Source organism: Microcaecilia unicolor, chromosome 5 (genome assembly GCF_901765095.1).
Source record: "Microcaecilia unicolor chromosome 5, aMicUni1.1, whole genome shotgun sequence".
Lineage (NCBI taxonomy): Eukaryota > Metazoa > Chordata > Amphibia > Gymnophiona > Siphonopidae > Microcaecilia > Microcaecilia unicolor.
The window spans coordinates 307,555,075-307,574,910 of NC_044035.1; the positions used below are offsets into that span (position 1 = coordinate 307,555,075).

General features: G+C 44.3%; 1 protein-coding gene across 2 annotated transcripts in view; it reads right to left on the bottom strand.

Annotated features, from left to right (window-relative positions):
• The window catches only part of TENT4B (terminal nucleotidyltransferase 4B), a 143,803-nt gene extending 124,856 nt beyond the window's left edge, over nt 1-18,947 (bottom strand). The window contains exon 1 of one of the 2 annotated variants that reach the window (XM_030204354.1): nt 18,085-18,947. In XM_030204354.1, coding sequence (XP_030060214.1) covers nt 18,085-18,581 — 497 coding nt within the window. In that variant the 5' untranslated portion in view covers nt 18,582-18,947. The remainder of the gene's footprint in view (nt 1-18,084) is intronic. The other variant, XM_030204355.1, reaches the window with a different exon arrangement.
• Between the last annotated feature and the right edge of the window lie 889 nt (nt 18,948-19,836).

Sequence of the window (19,836 nt, forward strand, 5' to 3'; positions counted from 1 at the left end):
CACTGAATAAAGGGAAGATCACGCGTTACCAAAATATATTATGAACCCCTTCAATGGAAGGCAATAAATTAAAAAAAATTTGTAGCATCATTAGGTAAAGTGGGGTCAAAAAAATCCCTACCCACAATCGTTGCTGGACACTATTAATGTCCTAGTGGTTTCTCCAAAGTATTACATGGTTTTGGAAGTATATAAAAAGAGACAGGTCTTTTACAGTAATGTGGATTCAAAAAAATCTAATGGTTTTCAAAAAAAACCATCTGCCTCATATTCAAAGTTATCACAACATAATGACCGTCTTTCAATTGCTGTAATGCCTCCCATTAAAATTTAGACAAATTATCCAAAATAATTTATTTTCTAACGTCATGCAAAATGTGATGTTTGAAAGTTACAAGGATTGGATCCATAAACACTGAAAATTCACTGTATGACAGATGGTCTTGAAAAAACAATTCTTTGCTGCAGCGCTCACATGAATTTCTCTAAATCAATTCTAAACTGTAAGCGATTATAAGGATAACTTTGAACATATGACGATCTTTTACCACAACAGATGTAACATCCAACAGCACATTTCCTGATATATTTGTAACAACTGATAACTGAATCTTGAACTGAGATACCTAGAGGAGGAGAAGAACAACAACAATATATGGACAGTATTCACCACCATTGGAAACTGCTGGCAATACATCTGGTATTTGAGAATAGCAAGAGTGTGGCTCAGTCGGAGGAAGAATTTGAAAGAACATTTGTCCCCTAAGAACATAACCACACTGGGTCATACCAATGGTCTATCTAGTCCAGCAACAGTGGCCAATTCAGGTCACAAGTACCTGGCAGAAACCCAAATTAATTAGCAACATTCCATGCTGCCAATCCTGGGGCAGGCAGTGGCTTCCCCTCTGTCCATCTCAATAATAGGAAAAGTCCATAATCTGTTATTGAGATGGACCATAGAAATGCTCGCCATGTTGGATGGGCCCAAGTGTTGTGGTCATTGCCAATTTAGTGGCATTATGTAACAAATTATTGAATTTTGTAATCCTGTAGATAATTCGAGACACATTCCCCTCTGTCACATGATCACTACACTAATACTACATTATTCATGGAATTGGTGAAATCGTGTGTCTGGAACCAGGAAAACAGTACCTTCTTGTTTTTACTCCCCTTGAAAACCATTTCCAGTACAGGCAGATCTCTTACATCTTCTTCCTTAACAACTGAAGCAAAGAATTCATTCAGTCTCTCAGCTATGGCCTTGTCCTCTCTGAGTGCCCCTTTTGCTCCTTTGTTATCTAACGGTCCTACTGATTCCCTAGCAGGCTGCTTCTGATGTACCTGAAAAAGTTACTACTGAGAATTTTTGCCTCAGCGGCAAGTTTCTCTTCATATTCTTTTAGCCTTCTTTATAAATGCTTTGCATCTGACTTGCCAGTGCTTATGTTGTTTCATATTTTCATTTGGTGCCTTTTTCCATTCTTTTGGCTGTAATAGCCTGTTTCACGTCACCTTTTAACCATGCTGGCTATCGTTTTCTCTTCTATCCAACTTTGCAAATACATGGAATGCATCTGGTCTGGGTTTCCAAGATGTCTTTTTGAATAATGTCCACGCCTGATTTAGAGTCCTAACCTTAGCAGCCGATCTTTTTAGCTTCTTTTTAACCATTTTCATTTTATTATAGTTGCCCTTTCGAACATTAAATGCAGCTACAACAGATTTCCTTTGTGTGTTCATCCCAGTTTGTAAAAGACACCAGTTTCACTCGTGATGAACACATCATCTGGTCTGTAGCCCTCCATTATTTTAGCAAATGGGAAAGCCAGTCATTCACTGCCTACTGCTCTACACTGGCACACTCACCAGCAGCAACCTTGAACACAATGTTATGGTGTTTTGTTTTGTTTTTTAAAGCTTTCAAGAAATCCACTGAAACATTTTCATTCAGGTAAACCCATCTCTTTAACCAGATATTCAGAAATAATTTTAAGCATGGGCCCACTTACCAGAAGCTGTGTAGCGTGGATCTGTTTAAATATGCATGCGATCTGCATGTACTGCCTTCATTGTATGCAAATAGATTACATGAATATTCATTGAGGAAATCCTGAATACATGACTGAGTTGCAGCTCTCAAGGACTGAGGTTGCCCACTCCTGTTCTAATCAGACTGAACTATTCAGTGAATGCACGTGTCAATACTTGTCTCAAGAAACTGAATCATAACTTTTGGTCTCACCCCTCTTTCAAAGCAGCCAATCCCAGGGGTGTATGCTCTTAGCCTGAAGAATGCTGTGTACACTCCCATTCTAAAATTAAAAAAAATAAAATCCCTCACCTTGAACTTGAAGATCAAGCCAGTTTCATCCTCTAGCCTCCCCTTTCTTGCCTCACTACTACTTTTACACAGTCATTAGTCCTCCACCACATAAGTACATATCTACTATAATAAAACTCACCCTCAACGTTCTGAGGACACTGACGTCAGTGAAGCCAAGCTCTGACTTCCTTCAAAAAGGTTCGAAGGTTCGTGGTGGTGAAGCCACCAAAATTGCTCCGGGCCCCGCCCTCGAGGGCGGAGCAATGGCAGAACGAAGGGGTTGGCAGGCAGGGAGGCGGGGGGATGGGAAATCGCTCTGGGCCCTGCCCTCGAGGGCGGAGCAATGGCATAACAACGAAGGGGTTGGCAGGGAGGGAGGCGGGGTGGGAAATTGCTCCGGGCCCCGCCCTCGAGGGCGGAGCAATGGCAGAACGACGAAGGGGTTGGCAGGGAGGCAGGGGGTGGGAAATCGCTCCGGGCCCCGCCCTCGAGGGCGGAGCAATGGCAGAACAATGAAGGGGTTGGCAGGGAGGGAGGCGGGGGTGGGAAATCGCTCAAGGCCCCACCCTTGCATCATACGTCATGACGTTGGGGGCGGAGGAATGCCGGAACAACGAAGGGGTTGCCCAGGGAGGGGGGTGTTGGCGATGAAAGCCTTGCTAGCGCCCGTTTCATTTGCTCTGAAACGGGCTTCTTTTACTAGTAAGTACATAAGTACTGCCACACTGGAACAGACCAAAGGTCCATCAAGCCCAGTATCCTGTTTCCAACAGTGGCCAATCGAGGTAACAAATACCTGGCAATATCCCAGAAATAAATACATTTTATGCTGCTTATCCCAGAAATAAGCAGTGGATTTTCCCAAGTCAATTTAATAATGGTCTATGGCTTTTCCTTTAGGAAGCCGTCCAGACCCTTTTTACACCCCGCTAACCGCCTTTAACACATTCTCTGGCAACGAATTCCAGAGTTTAAGTACACTTTGAGTGAAGAAAAAGTTTCTCCGATTCATTTTAAATTTACTACTTTGTAGCTTCATCGCATGCCCCCTAGTCCTAGTATTTTTGGAAAGAATAAACAAATGATTCACGTCTACCTGTTCCACTCCACTAATTATTTTATAGACCTCTATCATATCTCCCCTCAGCTGCCTCTTCTCCAAGCTGAAGAGCCCTAGACGCTTCAGCCTTTCCTCATAGGGAAGTCGTCCCATCCCCTTCATCATTTTTGTCGCCCTTCTCTGTACCTTTTCTAATTCCACTATACCTTATTTGAGATGCAGTGACCAGAACTGAACACAATATTTGAGGTGCAGTCGCACCATGGACTGATACAGGCATTATAACGTCCTCATTTTTGTTTTCCATTCCTTTCCTAATAATACCTAACATTCTATTTGCTTTCTTTGCCACTGCAGCACACTGAGCAGCGCATTTCAATGAATCAACGACGACGCAGAGAACCCTTTCTTGGTCGGTGACTCCTAACGTGGAACCTTGCATTATGTAGCTATAATTCGGGTTCCTCTTTCCCACATGCATCATTTTGCTATGTATAAGATAAGAACAGCTATAGACCAATCAAATTCAGTTATTCTAGTTTCATATTATCTATCATCCACCTCTGATCTAGTGAGCCATGATCTCTCTCTGCTCCTCAGCCTAATCATCTTGTGACCTCTTATCTCAGTAACCGCTCCCACCAATCTGCAATGTTGCTTCTTATTCCAACTCCTAGGAGTCTACCTGTAATGCTCCACAGGGCTCAGTTCTTGCCCCCTAACATCTTTCTGGCACCTCGCATTCTTATGATTCAATCTACAGGAGGTAGCATTTACTGTTATGCAGTAATAGTCAAATCCTTTCCTTCCACTCTTTACACCTTTCAGTTAATTGTCTTCAAGCAGTAACCAGCTGGCTCCAGGACAATCTGTTATTCCTAAATTCCAATAGCCATGCCATAAGACCAAAGCGGCATGAATCCTCCATGGTCACCGGGCCCTGCGTCAACAGGTTCGGAACCAGAGGCAAAGGAAGGGGAACCTCCACCAGCATCCGCCGGAGGTCCGCATACCACGGCCGCCTGAGCCAATCCGGGGCAATGAGGATCACCACTCCTTGATGTAGCCGAATTTACAGGAGCCACCCTATTAAGGGCCAAGGAGGGAACGCATACAGGAGGCCCGGAGGCCAGGGATGAGCCAAGGCATCCAACCCCGCCGAGCGAAGATCTCTCCATCTGCTGAAAAAGGACGGGACTCTGGCATTTGTGCTTGACGCCATAAGATCCATTACGGGCTTTCCCCATTTGGCACAGATCTGAAGGAACACTTCGTCTGCCAGTTCCCACTCCACAAGGTCGATTTGATGCCTGCTTAGAAAATTGGCTTGCACGTTGCTCTGACCTGCTATGTGAGCTGCTGACAGAAGCTGCAGATGTAGCTCGGCCCAGTGGCAAATTAGAGCGGCCTCCACGGCCAGTGCTCTGCACTGAGTGCCGCCTTGTCCATTTATGTAGGCCACTGTTGTCGTGTTGTCCGACAGAACTCTGACATCTAGTCCCTCCAGGGTTTTGTGAAACACCAGAAGAGCCTGAAATATCGCTCTCATTTCTAAGCAATTGATGGACCACCCCGTTTCCTCGGGTGTCCATAGACCCTGGGCATAGCTTTCCTGGCAATGTGCTCCCCAGCCTTTCAGGCTGGCATCCGTTACCACCAGGCACCAATCAGGGAGCGCTAGCGGCATTCCTCGCCGCACCATGCTGTCTGAGAGCCACCACTCCATACTGAGGCCCAGATGCATCAACCAAACGTAAAAAAAGCAAAAACGTAAAAGCCATTACCTAATTTAAAAAAAACGAACAATGCTCCAAAAAAACAAGTCGCACATGTTTGGTGCGGTATTGTAAAGAACAATGCATCAATTCCCGTCGGTAATCGGCTCCTACAGATTGAGAGGGAGTCAGGAGACTTTTGGCTATATTGACGACCCAGTCCAGAGATTGCAGTACTGAGACCACTCTGGTTGTGACATGATGACTCTGTTTTGCTGAGCCTGCTCTGATGAGCCAGTTGTCTAGCTACGGGTGAACCCGGATACCCTCTCGCCTGAGAAAGGCAGCTACTACCACCATCACCTTTGAAAAGGTTCGGGGAGCTGTGGCGAGGCCAAAAGGCAAGGCCCAAAACTGGAAATGTCTTCCCAACACCACAAATCGTAGGAACTGTTGGTGTGGGGGCCAAATAGGTATGTGCAAGTAAGCTTCTTTTAGGTCCAGAGACATGAGGAACTCTCCTGGCTGTACCATCGCAATGACGGAGAGCAGGGTTTCCATGTGAAAATGCCACACTCTCAGAGACTTGTTGACGTCCTTCAAATCAAGAATGGGCTGAAAAGACCCGTCTTTTCGCGGCACCACAAAATAAATGGAGTAACGACCGCAGCCGTGTTCAGTGGGAGGTACAGGGATCACCGCCCCAAGGTGCAACAAGACTTGAAGGGTCTCCTCTACCGCCACCCGTTTGACGGTAGTACCGCATCGGGACTCCAAAAACACGTCTCTCACCAGGGCATTGAATTCCAATCGGTAACCTTCTCTGATCAGGTCCAGGACCCACTGATCTGAGATAATCTTGGTCCACTCCTCGAAAAAGAGGGAAAGGCATCCTCCTACAGCTGTAAAGGAGGAGTGGACCGGCGCACCATCATTGAGAGGGTCGCCCTTGAACTCCAGGCCTAGCACCGGCCGCTGCGGATCGCTGGTCCGAGCAATAGGAGTTCCTCTGCTGAAAAAGGGCACGTTGAGTAAACCCAGCAGAGCACACCGGGCGATACCTTCTAGCTTCACGAAAGCGAGGTCTAGAGGAGGAGGGAACCACCTGACCCTTGGAAGAAGGTCGCTGCCTATCATCAGGTAACCTCTGGGGTTTAGCATTCCCTAGGTCTTTAACAATCCTCTCCAACTTCTCTCCAAATAACAGAAGTCCCCAAAAGGGCAACTTCACCAGCCTTTGCTTAGAGGCCATGTCAGCCGCCCAATGCCGTAGCCACAGAAGGTGGCGGGCGGACACCGCCACAGATATCTGTTTAGCTGAAGCTCTGACCAGATCATAGAGGGCGTCAGCTAAAAATGACAAGGCCGACTCCATGCGCGGTGCAACCTCAGCGAGGGACTCCGCACCATCCACAGGCTGTTCCACTGCCTGTTGTAACCAAGAAAGGTAGGCTCCAGCAGCATAAGAACTGCAAACAGACGCCCTTAAGGCTAGGCCCGAAATCTCAAAGGATCGTTTTAGCGCTGATTCCAGACGCCGGTCCTGAATGTCCTTCAGGGTGACCCCTCCCTCTACTGGGAGGGTGGTCTTTTTTTTGTCACAGCCATGACTAAGGCATCCACTTTAGGCATCCCAAAACGGGCCAAGTGCTCTTCACTCAGAGGGTAAAGATGCCCCATCGCCCTGGCCACTTTCAAGGGCCCCTCTGGGTCAGCCCATTCAGCAGAAATAAGCTCTTGGATGGAGTCATTCCAAGGAAAGGCTTGAGCAGGCTTCTTAGTACTTGCCATCCTCGGATTACCAGAGGAGGCCTCGCCTTTAACAGGATCATCAATAGAGAGGGCCTGTAAGGCATCAGAGATAAGCGCTGGCAGCTCATCGCGGTGGAAAATTCGAACCGCAGTGGGATCATCCAGATCCAGTGGCACACCGGTACCTTCCTCTGGTTCCTCAGACCACGAAGGCCTGCCAGATCCCTCAGAGTCCCCACAGCCCGACCACGGGGGGGGGGGGGGGGGGGGGGGGGGGAAGAACGGATATGTGCCACTCTCTGACGGGGAATTTACCCGTCTATGTTTAGCATGCATCCAACGCTCAGGGACATCCACTTCTGACATCTGCCCCGGGCCATCATCAATCGGAGGGAGACCAGGTAGCAATGCAGTATTAGACACCTGCAGCAGAGCTCTTTTCATCATGAAGGCTTTATGTAAAATAAGCAGAAACTCAGGGGAAAGCCTGACCTCCCGTCTCCGAATTAGGAGCTACAGGGAATGGAGCTCCTGTGGTAGCCTCAGCCCGAGGCGCACCTCTGCTCACAGACTCCTCCGCAACCGCGGGGGTCAAGCCATGCGACGCTTCCAATCCCGCTGCCAGCTCCATTGAGCGGGAAGACCCATCGCTCGCCATGCTTGTACTGGCTCTACCGTCTATACAGCACGTTTTACAGAGCCCCGCTGCTGATCTGCGCTTGCCACAACAGGAACAGCGCTTAACTCCCTCAGCAGCCATCGCCGAAAAACAGCGGAATAAAATACAAAATGGTGGCTTCACGCCAAAATCACCCCGATCGGAACGCTGTCCACGGGCCCTCCCCGGAGGAGCTGAGTAACGCTCTTACCTCAAAGGACCGAGTCCACCGAGCTCCGGCCACGCTGCACGTCAATAAAAGCCTCAGAATAGCAGCGAATAAAAAGCGCAGGGTTTTTTTTTACGCTGTGAGGAACGATGGAGGCAAACAGCTACAGAGGTACTCCGGAGGCAGTAGAGGGTGGGAAAGGCAGGGACAGGGCGAACCTATATGCCTACATCCACAAGGAGGAAGTGGGAAAGGCAGGGAAAGGGCGAACCTATGTGCCTGCATCCACAATGGGTAAGGCAGGGAAAGGGCAAACCTATGTGCCTTTAAAGTGTGCACCACCAGCCACAACACCCCAGCTCAACTGGCCAAGCACAGGAGCCTCCCCAGGCAGAAATTTTCAAGGAGCTGAACAAGCTGCGTCCTACCCTGCTGGGAGATAGAGAAATACTGAGAGGCAGATGGAGCTAGCCGTCCTAGAGGCACTATGGTTTTTAGTGTTCTCTATCTCCCCCTGCTGGTAGGTCGACACAACCCATTCGTAATGGATTCATCTGCTGCTGATGACAAGGAATCTCTCATTTAGATTACTGCAATGCACTTTACAATGATCAAAAACAATATACTCTTAAGTGGATTCAACTTGTTCGATTGATGCACAACACCGTGACCATTGCAAAAGCAAAACCTGCATCCAGTCTCTGCTAGACAGAGTCCATTATCCTTATTTGGTCTAGAAAGGCTTCTCTCCTCAACTTCCAGATTCCTTGCCGACCCTCTTAGTCCTGTATGTACTGGACGTACCCTTCACTCATCACAGGTGATCTATCTGTACCATCTCTCACTCTCTTCCCCTCCCTTAGAGATTCTATGTACGTGTTTCATGCTTTCTTGAATTCAGATACATTCTTTGTCTCCACCACCATAAGTCTTTTCCCACACATCCAACACCCTTTCCATAAAGAAACATTTCCCTACATCAATCCTGAGTCTATCTATCCCCTTTCTCCTATGCCCCCTCATTCTGGAGATTCCTTTCAGATATGGTAAGAGATTTTCCTCCTGTGTAAATCTTATCTAGCCTCTCCTTCCTTTCTTCCAAAGTATACATACTGAGATTTTTAAATCTGTCCCCATTTGCTTTATGACAAAGACCACTAACCATTTTAGTAGCCTCCCTCTGGATAGACTACATCCTGTTTACATCTTTTTGAAGGTTCCGTCTCCAGACTTCTCCACAGTCTAAATGGGGTCTCAGAGACTTGGCACCTCCTTTTTCTGTGGGCCATTCTCTCCCTATGCACTCAATCATGGTTCTGGCTTTTTGCCATCTTTTTTACTGACTGGCCACCTTAAAATGACCAGATATGATTACTTCCAAGTACCACTCTTCTTTCATGTGCAAAAGTACTTTACCCCTTATACTGTACTATTCCCTTGGGTTTTTACAACTTAAATGCATAGCCCTGTACCTCTTAGCATTAAATCTTAGCTGACAATTGGGGACAGTAAATGCTGGAGAGGATGTGGGGAGATTAGAACTTAATTGTCATATGTGATGGACGTGTCCGAGAAACCCACCATATTAGAGTTAGATTTTTTACTATGCTGTCCCAAATTGTAGGGATATACAACCAGCTCAGGAGTTGGCTTTATTAAATGTGCCTACAGGATGAGGAGGATAAACTTTTCCAGCTGGGAGTCATAGCAGCGCTCATTGAAGTAGTAACACATTAGAAACAATCTGTGACCCCCCCCCCCCCTCCACCTGGAAATTAGATGGTATATGTATTAACAGTGCTTAGACATAATAAACTGGATTTGTTTACTCACATGTGGTGCTTCCAATCCTTATATAAACAAGTCCACCTTGATGAACATGACGGCATAGGGAGAGGGACTAGGGATAGCAATCTGTATAAGAACCTATTATTTCTTCTATAGGTTCTCTTTGCATGGGTGCATAGAGGAATAAACATGGACCTTCCATTGTGTTTTTAATGTTTATCTATTTTGTTAAAAATTTCAATAAAGTAAAAACATTTTTTTTAACTTAGCTGCCAAATTCTAGACCACTTTTCAAGTTTAGCTAGATCTCTCCTCATGGGATATCCACTCCTGTTGCAGATTTTGGTATAATCCGCAACGCAGCAAACTTTACCAGACAGCTCTTCCGCAGTATTACTCACAAAAATAAGAACAGCCATACTGGGTCAGACCAATGCACCATCAAGCCCTGTATCCTGCTTCCAAAAAGTAGCCAATCCAGGTCACCTGTACCTGGCAGAATCCCACTCAAAAATTAAAAATATAAAAAATAATTAATTCATGGTTAGCTCACCCAGATGGCAAAACTAAGGATTGGTTTTTGGTCAAGTTTTTTTGTGGAATACCAGTCAAAGAAACCAGATTTGTCTGGCAAGACATACCTCTCTCTAGTAAAACCATGTTGCCTTGGGTTCTGAAAGTCATTGGATTCTGGAAACCTCTCTATCCTGTCTTAGAAGCGTTTCCATTAATTTACTCATCACAGAGGTCAGACTAACGACCTGTAGTTTCCAACCACCTCTTTGCTTTCACTTTCATGGAGAAGGAGAGACTATACAACACCTCAGAGGCACTTCAGATCCACAGCACCAGCAACAGAAAAAAACAAGCAGATCCTGCAGAATAGTCCACACAGCAACTTCATTAAATATGAACTCGACATGGCCCTCATTTTGCCCACTCTCGGGCTGTTTCAGGGGTGTTTCAGCACCATATGACATTACATTTATAGCGTATGGAGTCAAGTACAAATGTGTATAAAAAAGTGATAACAATACGAGTCCATACGTAACAGTTTAGAAAAACCATTTCTTCAAGTCCAAATAACATGCAAATAAACATGCATAAAAGAAAGAACAGGAACAAGTCAGTGCTTCTATTACTTAAAAAGAGGATCACTGTAAAAACTAGGGATTACCTTTCAAAGTACATTTAAAATGTTTCAGACACTCAAACTAAAGCTACCAACTGGAAAAATATGATACAATTACAGCAGGGAAATTAGCAGCACCCTTCACAGTAAATAGCTAGATTAAAAAAGCAGTCCGCTCTATAAGAGAAATATTAATCTTCAAATTAATACAGACCTGATTTTACCCAAAAGGGGACACTACAAAGAACTCCAATAGTACAATGTCAATCATAATAAACTACTGCATCTATGTGTTAAACTTACAAGGAACCATAATAAAATACAAAAAATAAATCCAGCTAAAATAAATTCATGGAAGTAATGAATTCTACACATAAAAAAGATATTTAAACCAGAGGTAGAATAACATTAATGCTCATAACTTAAGGCCTCTGTTTCAAGTTATGAGCATTAATACTTCTAGTTGAAATGCCTTTTATATGTGTATACGGCATTAGTACCATGAGGTTTTTTTTTTTAGCCGGATATATATATTTTTTTATTTTATTATGGTTCCTTGTAAGTTTAACACACGGATGCAGCAGTTTATTGTGATTGACCACATTATTGGTGTTCTTTGTACTGTCCTCTTTTAGGAAAAATCAGCTCTATATTAATCTGAAGGTTGATATTTCTCTCTTATAGATAGGACTACTTTTTAAATCTAGCTATCTCCAGTGAAGGATGTTGCCAATTTCCCTGCTGGAACTGTATCATATTTGTCCAGCTGGTAGGTTTAGATTGAGTACCTGTGAAACATTTAAATATATTTTAAGAGGTAACCCCTACTTTTTACATGGAATCACAGTGATCCTCTTTTTATGTAATAGAAGCAATGACTTGTTCCTGTTTTGTTTTTTTATGCATGCTCTTTGGGCATGAAGGAATGTTTGTCTAAACTGCATGTTATTTATGTATGTATGGACACATACGATTATCTTTTTTTTTTTACACACATTTGTACTGACTCCATACACTATAAATGTAGTGTGTGTTATATGGAGCTTTATAATTATATAATTTTAATCCCTGAAGCAGCCCAAGAGTGGGTGAAACATGGACCACGGCACATTTGCTTTTAATAAAGTTGCTGTGTGGACTCTACTGCTGGATCTGCTTGTTTTTTTTCTGTCAAGGGAGGGAGTACCACCCTTCTCCAGTCCTCCACATCCACTCCTGATTCTAAAGAACCATTTAAAAAGTTCATTTGTCTACTCACATCCCTTCATCTCTGAACACAAAACAGAAATATTTAAGCAATTCTGCTTTATCCTTATCAGCTTTTACATATTTCTTCCCTTCACCCTTGAGCCTCACCATGCCACTTTTGCACTTGCTCCTACCACTAGCATATCTAAGGAGACAGTGTAATTCAAATTCAGTCTAATGACACTTATAAGAATGGAAAATGCAACTGAATTTCTCCAGGATTTTTTCTCCACTACAGGTGACAGGAAACTAATTTCTAATAAGCCATGAAACAGAGTTCCTAAATCATACAGTTTAACACATATAAGCAACAAAAAAAAAAAACATCCATATATAACACGTACACAAATATCCACTAAAAATCCAAAATAATGCATGCTCATATAGAGAGGTAATCAAAGTTTGGGATTTGATCATAAAGGATCTATTTAACAAAAAACTAACCATATACCCAAAGTTTTTATGCATACCTCAAGTGCAGCTGTGATCAATTTTTGTTCCAAAAATCATGCTGTCAAAATTTTAAAAAGCATCATACCGCTGTAACCATATAGAACTTTTGGAAGATGCAAATCTTGTTTCTCCCTAGACGCTTTTAACACAAATATTAAGGGGTCCTTATACTAAGCTGCATTAGGTGCTAACATAAGCCCATTGCAACAAAAATGGCCTAATGTGGAACAGACACACTAAAGCTTTCCACATTAGTTTTGAATCTAGACACACTATTTTTTGGTAGGGGCATGTCAGAGACAGAGAACAGATATGGATGAACTAATTAGCTAGAGTGTGCACACTACTGCTGCAGTAATTGGTTAGCTTGTCCACATGGAAGCTTTTAACGTCACCTAATTAGGAGGCATAAGTGTTCTGGCAGTAATTTATTAATTTTTTTTTTTTTACTGGGCACCTGCTAATGCTAACATTAGCGCATGCCCAGAAATACTTTTGGCTGGCTGCGATAAAAATGGGTTTAGTATATGGGTTCACTAAGCCCATTTCTTAGCACAGCTTAGTAAAAGGACACCCAATCTGTTTTAAGGTTTATTTTTTCAAAGAAATTGGTTTTCCGGTACAAGGGCTCAAAATGCAAATAGCACTGATAATTGACTAAAGAGCAATTATCAGCACTCTCTCCAAAAATACTAGGACTAGGGGGCATGCAATGAAGCTACAAAATTGTAAATTTAATACGAAATGGAGAAAATTTTTCTTCACTTAACGTGTAATTAAACTCTGGAATTTGCTGCCAGAGAATGTGTTGAAGACTTAGCTTAGAAGGTTTAAAAAAGGTCTGGGCGGCTTCCAAAAGGAAAAGTCCGTAGACCATTATTAAATTGACTTGGGGGAAAATCCACTGTTTATTTCTGAGATAAGCAGCATAAAATGTATTGAACTTTTTGGAGATCTTGCCAGGTATTTGTGACCTGGATTGGCCACTGTTGGAAACGGGATGCTGAGCTTGATGGACCTTTGGTCTGTCCCAGTGTGGCAATACTTATGTATTCAAGAAGGAAGAAAGATTAAATGACACCAAAAATAGAGAACTGAAAGTTGTGTTTGATGAGATGAAGGAATCACTAAGATTCTGCTGGGTTGAGTAGATATGTAAGGTATTAAACATGGTAAGAATACAGGGAAACCTGTACGTCTAGCTCCATCTCTACCTGTTTTCAAATCTATGCTAAAAACCCACCTTTTCACTGTTGCTTTTAGCTCCTAGCCACAATTGCCCTCCCCTACCCATTATATTTCCCTCACCCGTAACTGTCGTTTGTCTGTATTACTTAGATTGTAAGCTCTTTTGAGCAGGGACTGTCTCTTTGTATCAGGTGTTCAGCGCTGCATGCGTCTGGTAGCGCTATACAAATGCTAATAATAATAAATATGTATTACACAAACCAGTGTCAGAATTTTCTAAGGGATTCTATCTGAAACTGGTAACCAATGCTGTTCCTCTTTGGCGTACAGAGTAAAATGATTCCAGCCTTTCACACCTGAAATAAGCTTAACTGCTGGAATTCTGAATGAGCTGTAACCTCTCTATAATCAATCAAAACCCTTGGCTAAGGGCATTAAAATAGTCCAGATGACTAACAACAAAGCATAAGTAAAATACGGAGACCTGGTTGATCAAGTTGTTCCTCTTTCACGTACAAAGTAAAATGATCCCAGCCTGTCACACCTGAAATAAGCTTAACTGCTGTATTCTGAATGAGCTGTATCCTCTCTATAATCAATCAAAATCCTTGGCTAAGGGCATTAAAATAGTCCAGATGACTAACAACAAAGCATAAGTAAAATACAGAGAGCTGTTTGATCAAGCCGAACCTTCCTTCTTCCTTTTAAAGAAATACCTTTCGTACAATTGGTGACATGTGGCTGGAAACACAATCATCTAACCCCTAGGATCTTAAGAAAATTGACAAAGAATGTATATGCAGGTGATTAATGGTCAAGCAGTATGAATCCCAGTTTGTGTGTGAAAAGGAGGTTTTTAAGGTGCTTTAGGAGCTTCCGCAAACCTTCTAGAATGGGGTCTCCAATACCTGCTCCTACATCACCACAGAGAAGAACAGCCAGTATCATTTATGGATGACAACTCCTCCCAACAGAACAGCAGTACCCCTGGAGAGTCACTCTCCTAATTAGAGGAGAGCTCCCCCAGACTTCATCAATGAGCCACCTGACAAAGACTCAACTACTGCCTCACAGACATCCTCACCCACAAAGGACAACATGGGAAGAATTCAAGAGGGGGGAACCCCAGTCAAACCCCTGTCCAGGGATGCCAGAGTGATCGGACCTGTAGGCCAATGCTTGGGATGGCAAAGTAGGACAGACCCTTCTGTTCTCTACCACAATATTAATACATTTTACACACTTTTTATATGTAAAAATTCGGATATATAATTTGATATTATGATACAGAGATTGTTATGAAATCTCAAAATATACAAGCATGTATGCTTGATGACATGCCATTTTATTTCCAATTAACAAAATAGAGAGTTACAAACCTACAAATACAACAAATATGACTCTATACTCAGGTATCCTATACTCTTGGTTTGCCATTCTCTACATCAACCAAACAGAATGTCAAGAACTTCCATGCGCTTTGTAAATACTTTAAAAACAAGTCTATTCATAAAGTCACCTACTGGGAAGCCGTATTTTGCTAAAGATGTAAAAAAAAGACTGGAAGCGGTGCAAAGAAAAGCTACAAAAATGGTTTGGGATTTGCGTTGCAAACCGTACGAAGAGAGACTAGCCAAACCTGAACATGTATACCTTGGAGGAAAGGAGAAACAGGGATGACATGATACAGACGTTCAAATATTTGAAAGGTATTCATCTGCAAACGAACCTTTTCCAGAGACGGGAAGGTAGTAGAACTAGAGGACATGAATTGAGGTTGGAGGGGGCAGACTCAGGAGTAATGTCAGGAAGTATTTTTTCATGGAAAAGGGTGGTAGATACGTGGCATTCCCTCCCGCGGGAGGTGGTGGAGATGAAAACGGTAATGGAACTCAAACATGCATGGGATACACACAAAGGAATCCTGTGTAGAAGGAATGGATCTACGGAATCTTAGAGGAGATTGGGTGGTGACGCCGGTAATTGGAGAGTAAAACCAACACTGGGCGGACTTCTACGGTCTGCACCCTGATCATGGCTGAATAGATATGGATGGGCTGGAGTGTAAATTTTAAGGGGCTTTGACATTAGCTTCAGAACTTTTAGTACAGAAACAGTGCTGGGTGGACTTTTATAGTCTGTGCCCTCAGAAAGGCAGGGACAAATCAAAATCGGGTATACATTTAAAGTAGCACATACCATTTAAAATGAGTTTATCTTGTTGGGCAGACTGGATGGACCGTTCAGGTCTTTATCTGTCGTCACTTACTACGTTACTATGTGTGTTCTGGATTTAACAAGATTAACTGTACAGTATAAGGGCCACAGAATTTAGCAATAACTATTCAGATCAAATGCTGCTTAATTATCAGTATACTAGTAAAACATGCCTGTTTCTGGAGCAAATGAAATGGGCTCTAGCAAGGTTTTCCTCCCGAACCCCCCCCTCCCTACCCACCCCTTCGGCATTGTGAAGCCACTGACCGCCATTGTTCCGCACCTCGTCAACGCACGCCACCTTCGTCTCCTGAGTCATGAAGCCACTGACGCCTTTGCTCCGCCCTCGACGTCATCACGTTTGACGCGAGGGAGGGGCCCAGAGACAGTGATTTCGGTGGCTTCACCACCACGAACCCTTCGAACCCGAAGGAAGTGCCCAAAGGAAGTGACACTGACGTCAGTGTCCTCAGAACGTTGAGGGTGAGTTTTATTATATAGGATTAATGCATTTTGTGGGAAGTTCAGAAAATGTTGCTGAACTATAGAAATACATAACTTCAACACTACAGGTGCAATGGGTGCCAAGCAACCCCAATATCGAGCAAGGTCCTTTGCTGTATCCACAGAGGGATAATTTGTGTGTTTAGAACCCCCCCCCCCCCCCCACACACACACACACTTATCAGCAATGCCAATGGAGTTATGTGAAGTTTCTTTGAGGTATTCTTCAAATGCTAGCAAGTCAATTAAAACAGAAACATAACACTTACGTTTAAGGAAAGTCTGAAAGGTTCTCCAATACCCTGCGCCCAGAAGAAAACTACCAATAAGGATGACTAAAGCAGAGATGATGTGGTCCCACAAGATCAAAGTCCCTGTCCTTTTACAGCAGTCCCACGGCCTACAGCCTTGCTTACTCTCAAACGCACAACTGCTCGTCTATTACCTTTAGCAGAGAGAATAGAGTGGACACTCGGGAGGGAGTGGAAAACATGAACTAGGATCTGTGGAAGCTAGAAGAATGGTCTAAGGTTTGGCAATTAAAATTCAATGCAAAGAAAAGCAAAGGTTTGGCAATTAAAATTCAATGCAAAGAAAAGCAAAGCGATGCACTTAAGGAGTACAAATCCACGGGAGACGTATGTGTTAGGCGATGAGAGTCTGATATGTACGGACGGGGAGAGGGATCTTGGGGTGATAGTATCTGAGGATCTGAAGGCGAGGAAACAGTGTGACAAGGCAGTGGCCGTAGCAATTAGGTTGCTAGGCTGTATAGAGAGAGGTGTAACCAGCAGAAGAAAAGAGGTTTTAATGCCCCTGTATAAGTCGTTGGTGAGGCCCCCACCTGGAGTATTGTGTTCAGTTTTGGAGGCTGTATCTTGCTAAGGATGTAAAAAGAATTGAAGCGGTGCAAAGAAAAGCTACGAGAATGGTATGGGATCTGCGTTACAAGACGTATGAGGAGAGACTTGCTGACCTGAACATGTATACCCTGGAGGAAAGGAGAAACAGGGGTGATATGATACAGACATTCAAATATTTGAAAGGTATTAATCCGCAAATGAACCTTTTCCGGAGATGGGAAGGCGGTAGAACGAAAGGACATGAAACGAGATTGAAGGGGGACAGACAAGAAAAATGTCAAGAAGTATTTTTTCACAGAGTGATGGATACTTGGAATGCCCTCCTGCAGGAGGTGGTGGAGATGAAAACGGTAACGGAATTCAAACATGGGTGGGATAAACAAAGGAATCCTGTTCAGAAGGAATGGATCCTCAGAAGCTTAGCCGACATTGAGTGGCAGAGCCGGTGGGGGGAGGCAGGGCTAGTGCTGGGCAAGGCTTCTACGGTCTGTGCCCTGAAAATGGCAGATACAAATCAAGGTAAGGTATACACAAAAAGTAGCACATATGAGTTTATCTTGTTGGGGAGACTGGATTGACAGTGCAGGTCTTTTTCTGCCGTCATCTACTATGTTACTATGTAGAAGCCCAGATGCATTCACTATGAAATGATCCTTGCTGTAGTCAAGCAGCGAGCAGACTACCCTCCCTCCAATATTTACCTATCACAAATACTACAAAAATGGATTTGGAAGATTATGCGTGTGTGTAGACAGAAATGTATTTTTATTTATCAAGTCCATTTTTGTAATACCTCTACAAGTAGCAACTTCAATGTCATGTTATGCCCCGCCCCCATTTCCTCTATTATTCCAATGCATCCCTTAGGGCATAATTTCCAAGTTCAACACTTCGAAATAGTTGACCAAATAGAGTACTAACGCCTGGCTGTGGCTGACTTTTGGTGTCCATCCGTGTGAACAAGGAACAGGGAAAGGGGGACATACAGGCCAGGTTTCCTTCACTCACCCAACTACAGCTTCGCTGTAGTTCCTGCACTTCCAGGGGGTGCCGGTGTAGCCGCCTGCCCCGATGACATCCACGCCTAGACCGCCGCCGAGCAGCAGGCTGTAGTTCAGTCCGTAAGTACTGGCCTTGTTATCCCGCTTCCTCTTGTTCCTGTTGGTAGAGTCCGGGCCCCTCCTCCAGCCGCCGGCGGTGGGGTTGTTGAGGAACAGCTGGTTGTTGTTGTTGTTTGTGGTCTCCAGGGGTAAAAAATCCCTCTGTTCCGCCAGCTCCCCTGCTGCCTGGCCCAGCCTGTCCCGGAACATACTACCGCCGCCCTGCTCTGTCCCGCCTCCGCCGCTGACAGAGGAAACGCCGCTGGTGCCGCCGCTGCTGGGAGAGCTGCAGTTGTTATTGAAATACAGGTTCCTCAGCCCCTGAGTCGTTTCCCAAATTTGCATCCACAAGCTGTTAGAAGGTCCGAGCTGTTCTGGCTGAAACCAGGCGATCCTCGGATCCATCAAACGGCGACTTCGCCTCCACCTCCTACCCCGCCCTCCCCGGCCCAGCGCGCGAGCGCGCGCGCGCTCTTCGCCCGACGCCTCGCGCAGCTGGCCCAGTACGTTCCCGGCCCAGCCGTTGTTTTCTTTTAAATAAATAAAGAAGAAGAAAAGAAGGAAAAAAAAATGAAACCCTCCACGCGCTAACCACCCGCTGCCACAGTAACCGAGAAGGGGAAAAAAAAACAAATAGGGGAGACGCGTTAACACGTGTAGCGAACTGTTCAAAGAAGCGCCAGCAGTTCTTGCCGCACCTAGTACCGCTTCACCCCCCACTAGACCCAGGCTGTCACTGCTGGGTTCTTCCCAGTGCAATGGCGACTATGGAAGAGCACTGCGCTTGCTCGCGCTCCCCAAAGGGGCGTGGCCCCAAAACTTCAACTGTGTGGCGTAACAACGGAGAGAAAAAAGTTCTTTACGTAATAAGGGAAATGGGGGCGGGCCTACGTAGCAGAAGAATGTACAGGCGATGCGGAGTCTGGGATAAATACAGAAGGAACGGGTTGTTGTATCTGGTACTATTCTGGATTTCTTAGGGGACGGGGAAATAAAGGAAACGGGGCTTGTATGGACTGTGCGGAGGCTTGGAGTCCTTTTCTCTTGAGAAACTTCAGGATGAGAGACGCATAGCTCTAGATCAGTGGAGGTATAGTAGTGGTTAGAGCACCCGTCTTTACTATCCAAGAGGTGGTCGGTTCAAATCCCTACTGTCGCTCCTTGTGGGTTTTGGACAAGTCACGTAACCCTCCATTGCTTTAGATACTAAAACGAAATGTATATCCTCTTCTCATTTCCAGTATCCATGATGTATTGTAAGCCACATTGAGCCTGCAAAGAGGTGGGAAAACGTGGGATTCAAATGCAATAAATAAATACTAAATTAGATTGTCAGCCCTCAAGGGACAGGGAAATACCCAGTGTACCTTAATGGTTTAACTCACCCTGAGCTACTACTGAATAAAAGGTGTGTGCGAAATCCCCAAATAATAAATAAGTTGGTTGCGTTTACTAAGTTGTCGTTAATCACTTTTTATTGTTTTGCTTAAAGTACTGTGAAAACTGTTCATTAGTAAGGAACAACGCTAGCTCCATTCTTAAGAATTAGAAGATTTGGTTTAGAATCGCGATGTAGAATATGCACAGTTAAGTTTTTTGTCAGATGTATTTTCTCGCTTGGAGCTGAAAAAAAAAACAAGTTGATTTGCATAGGCCAGGT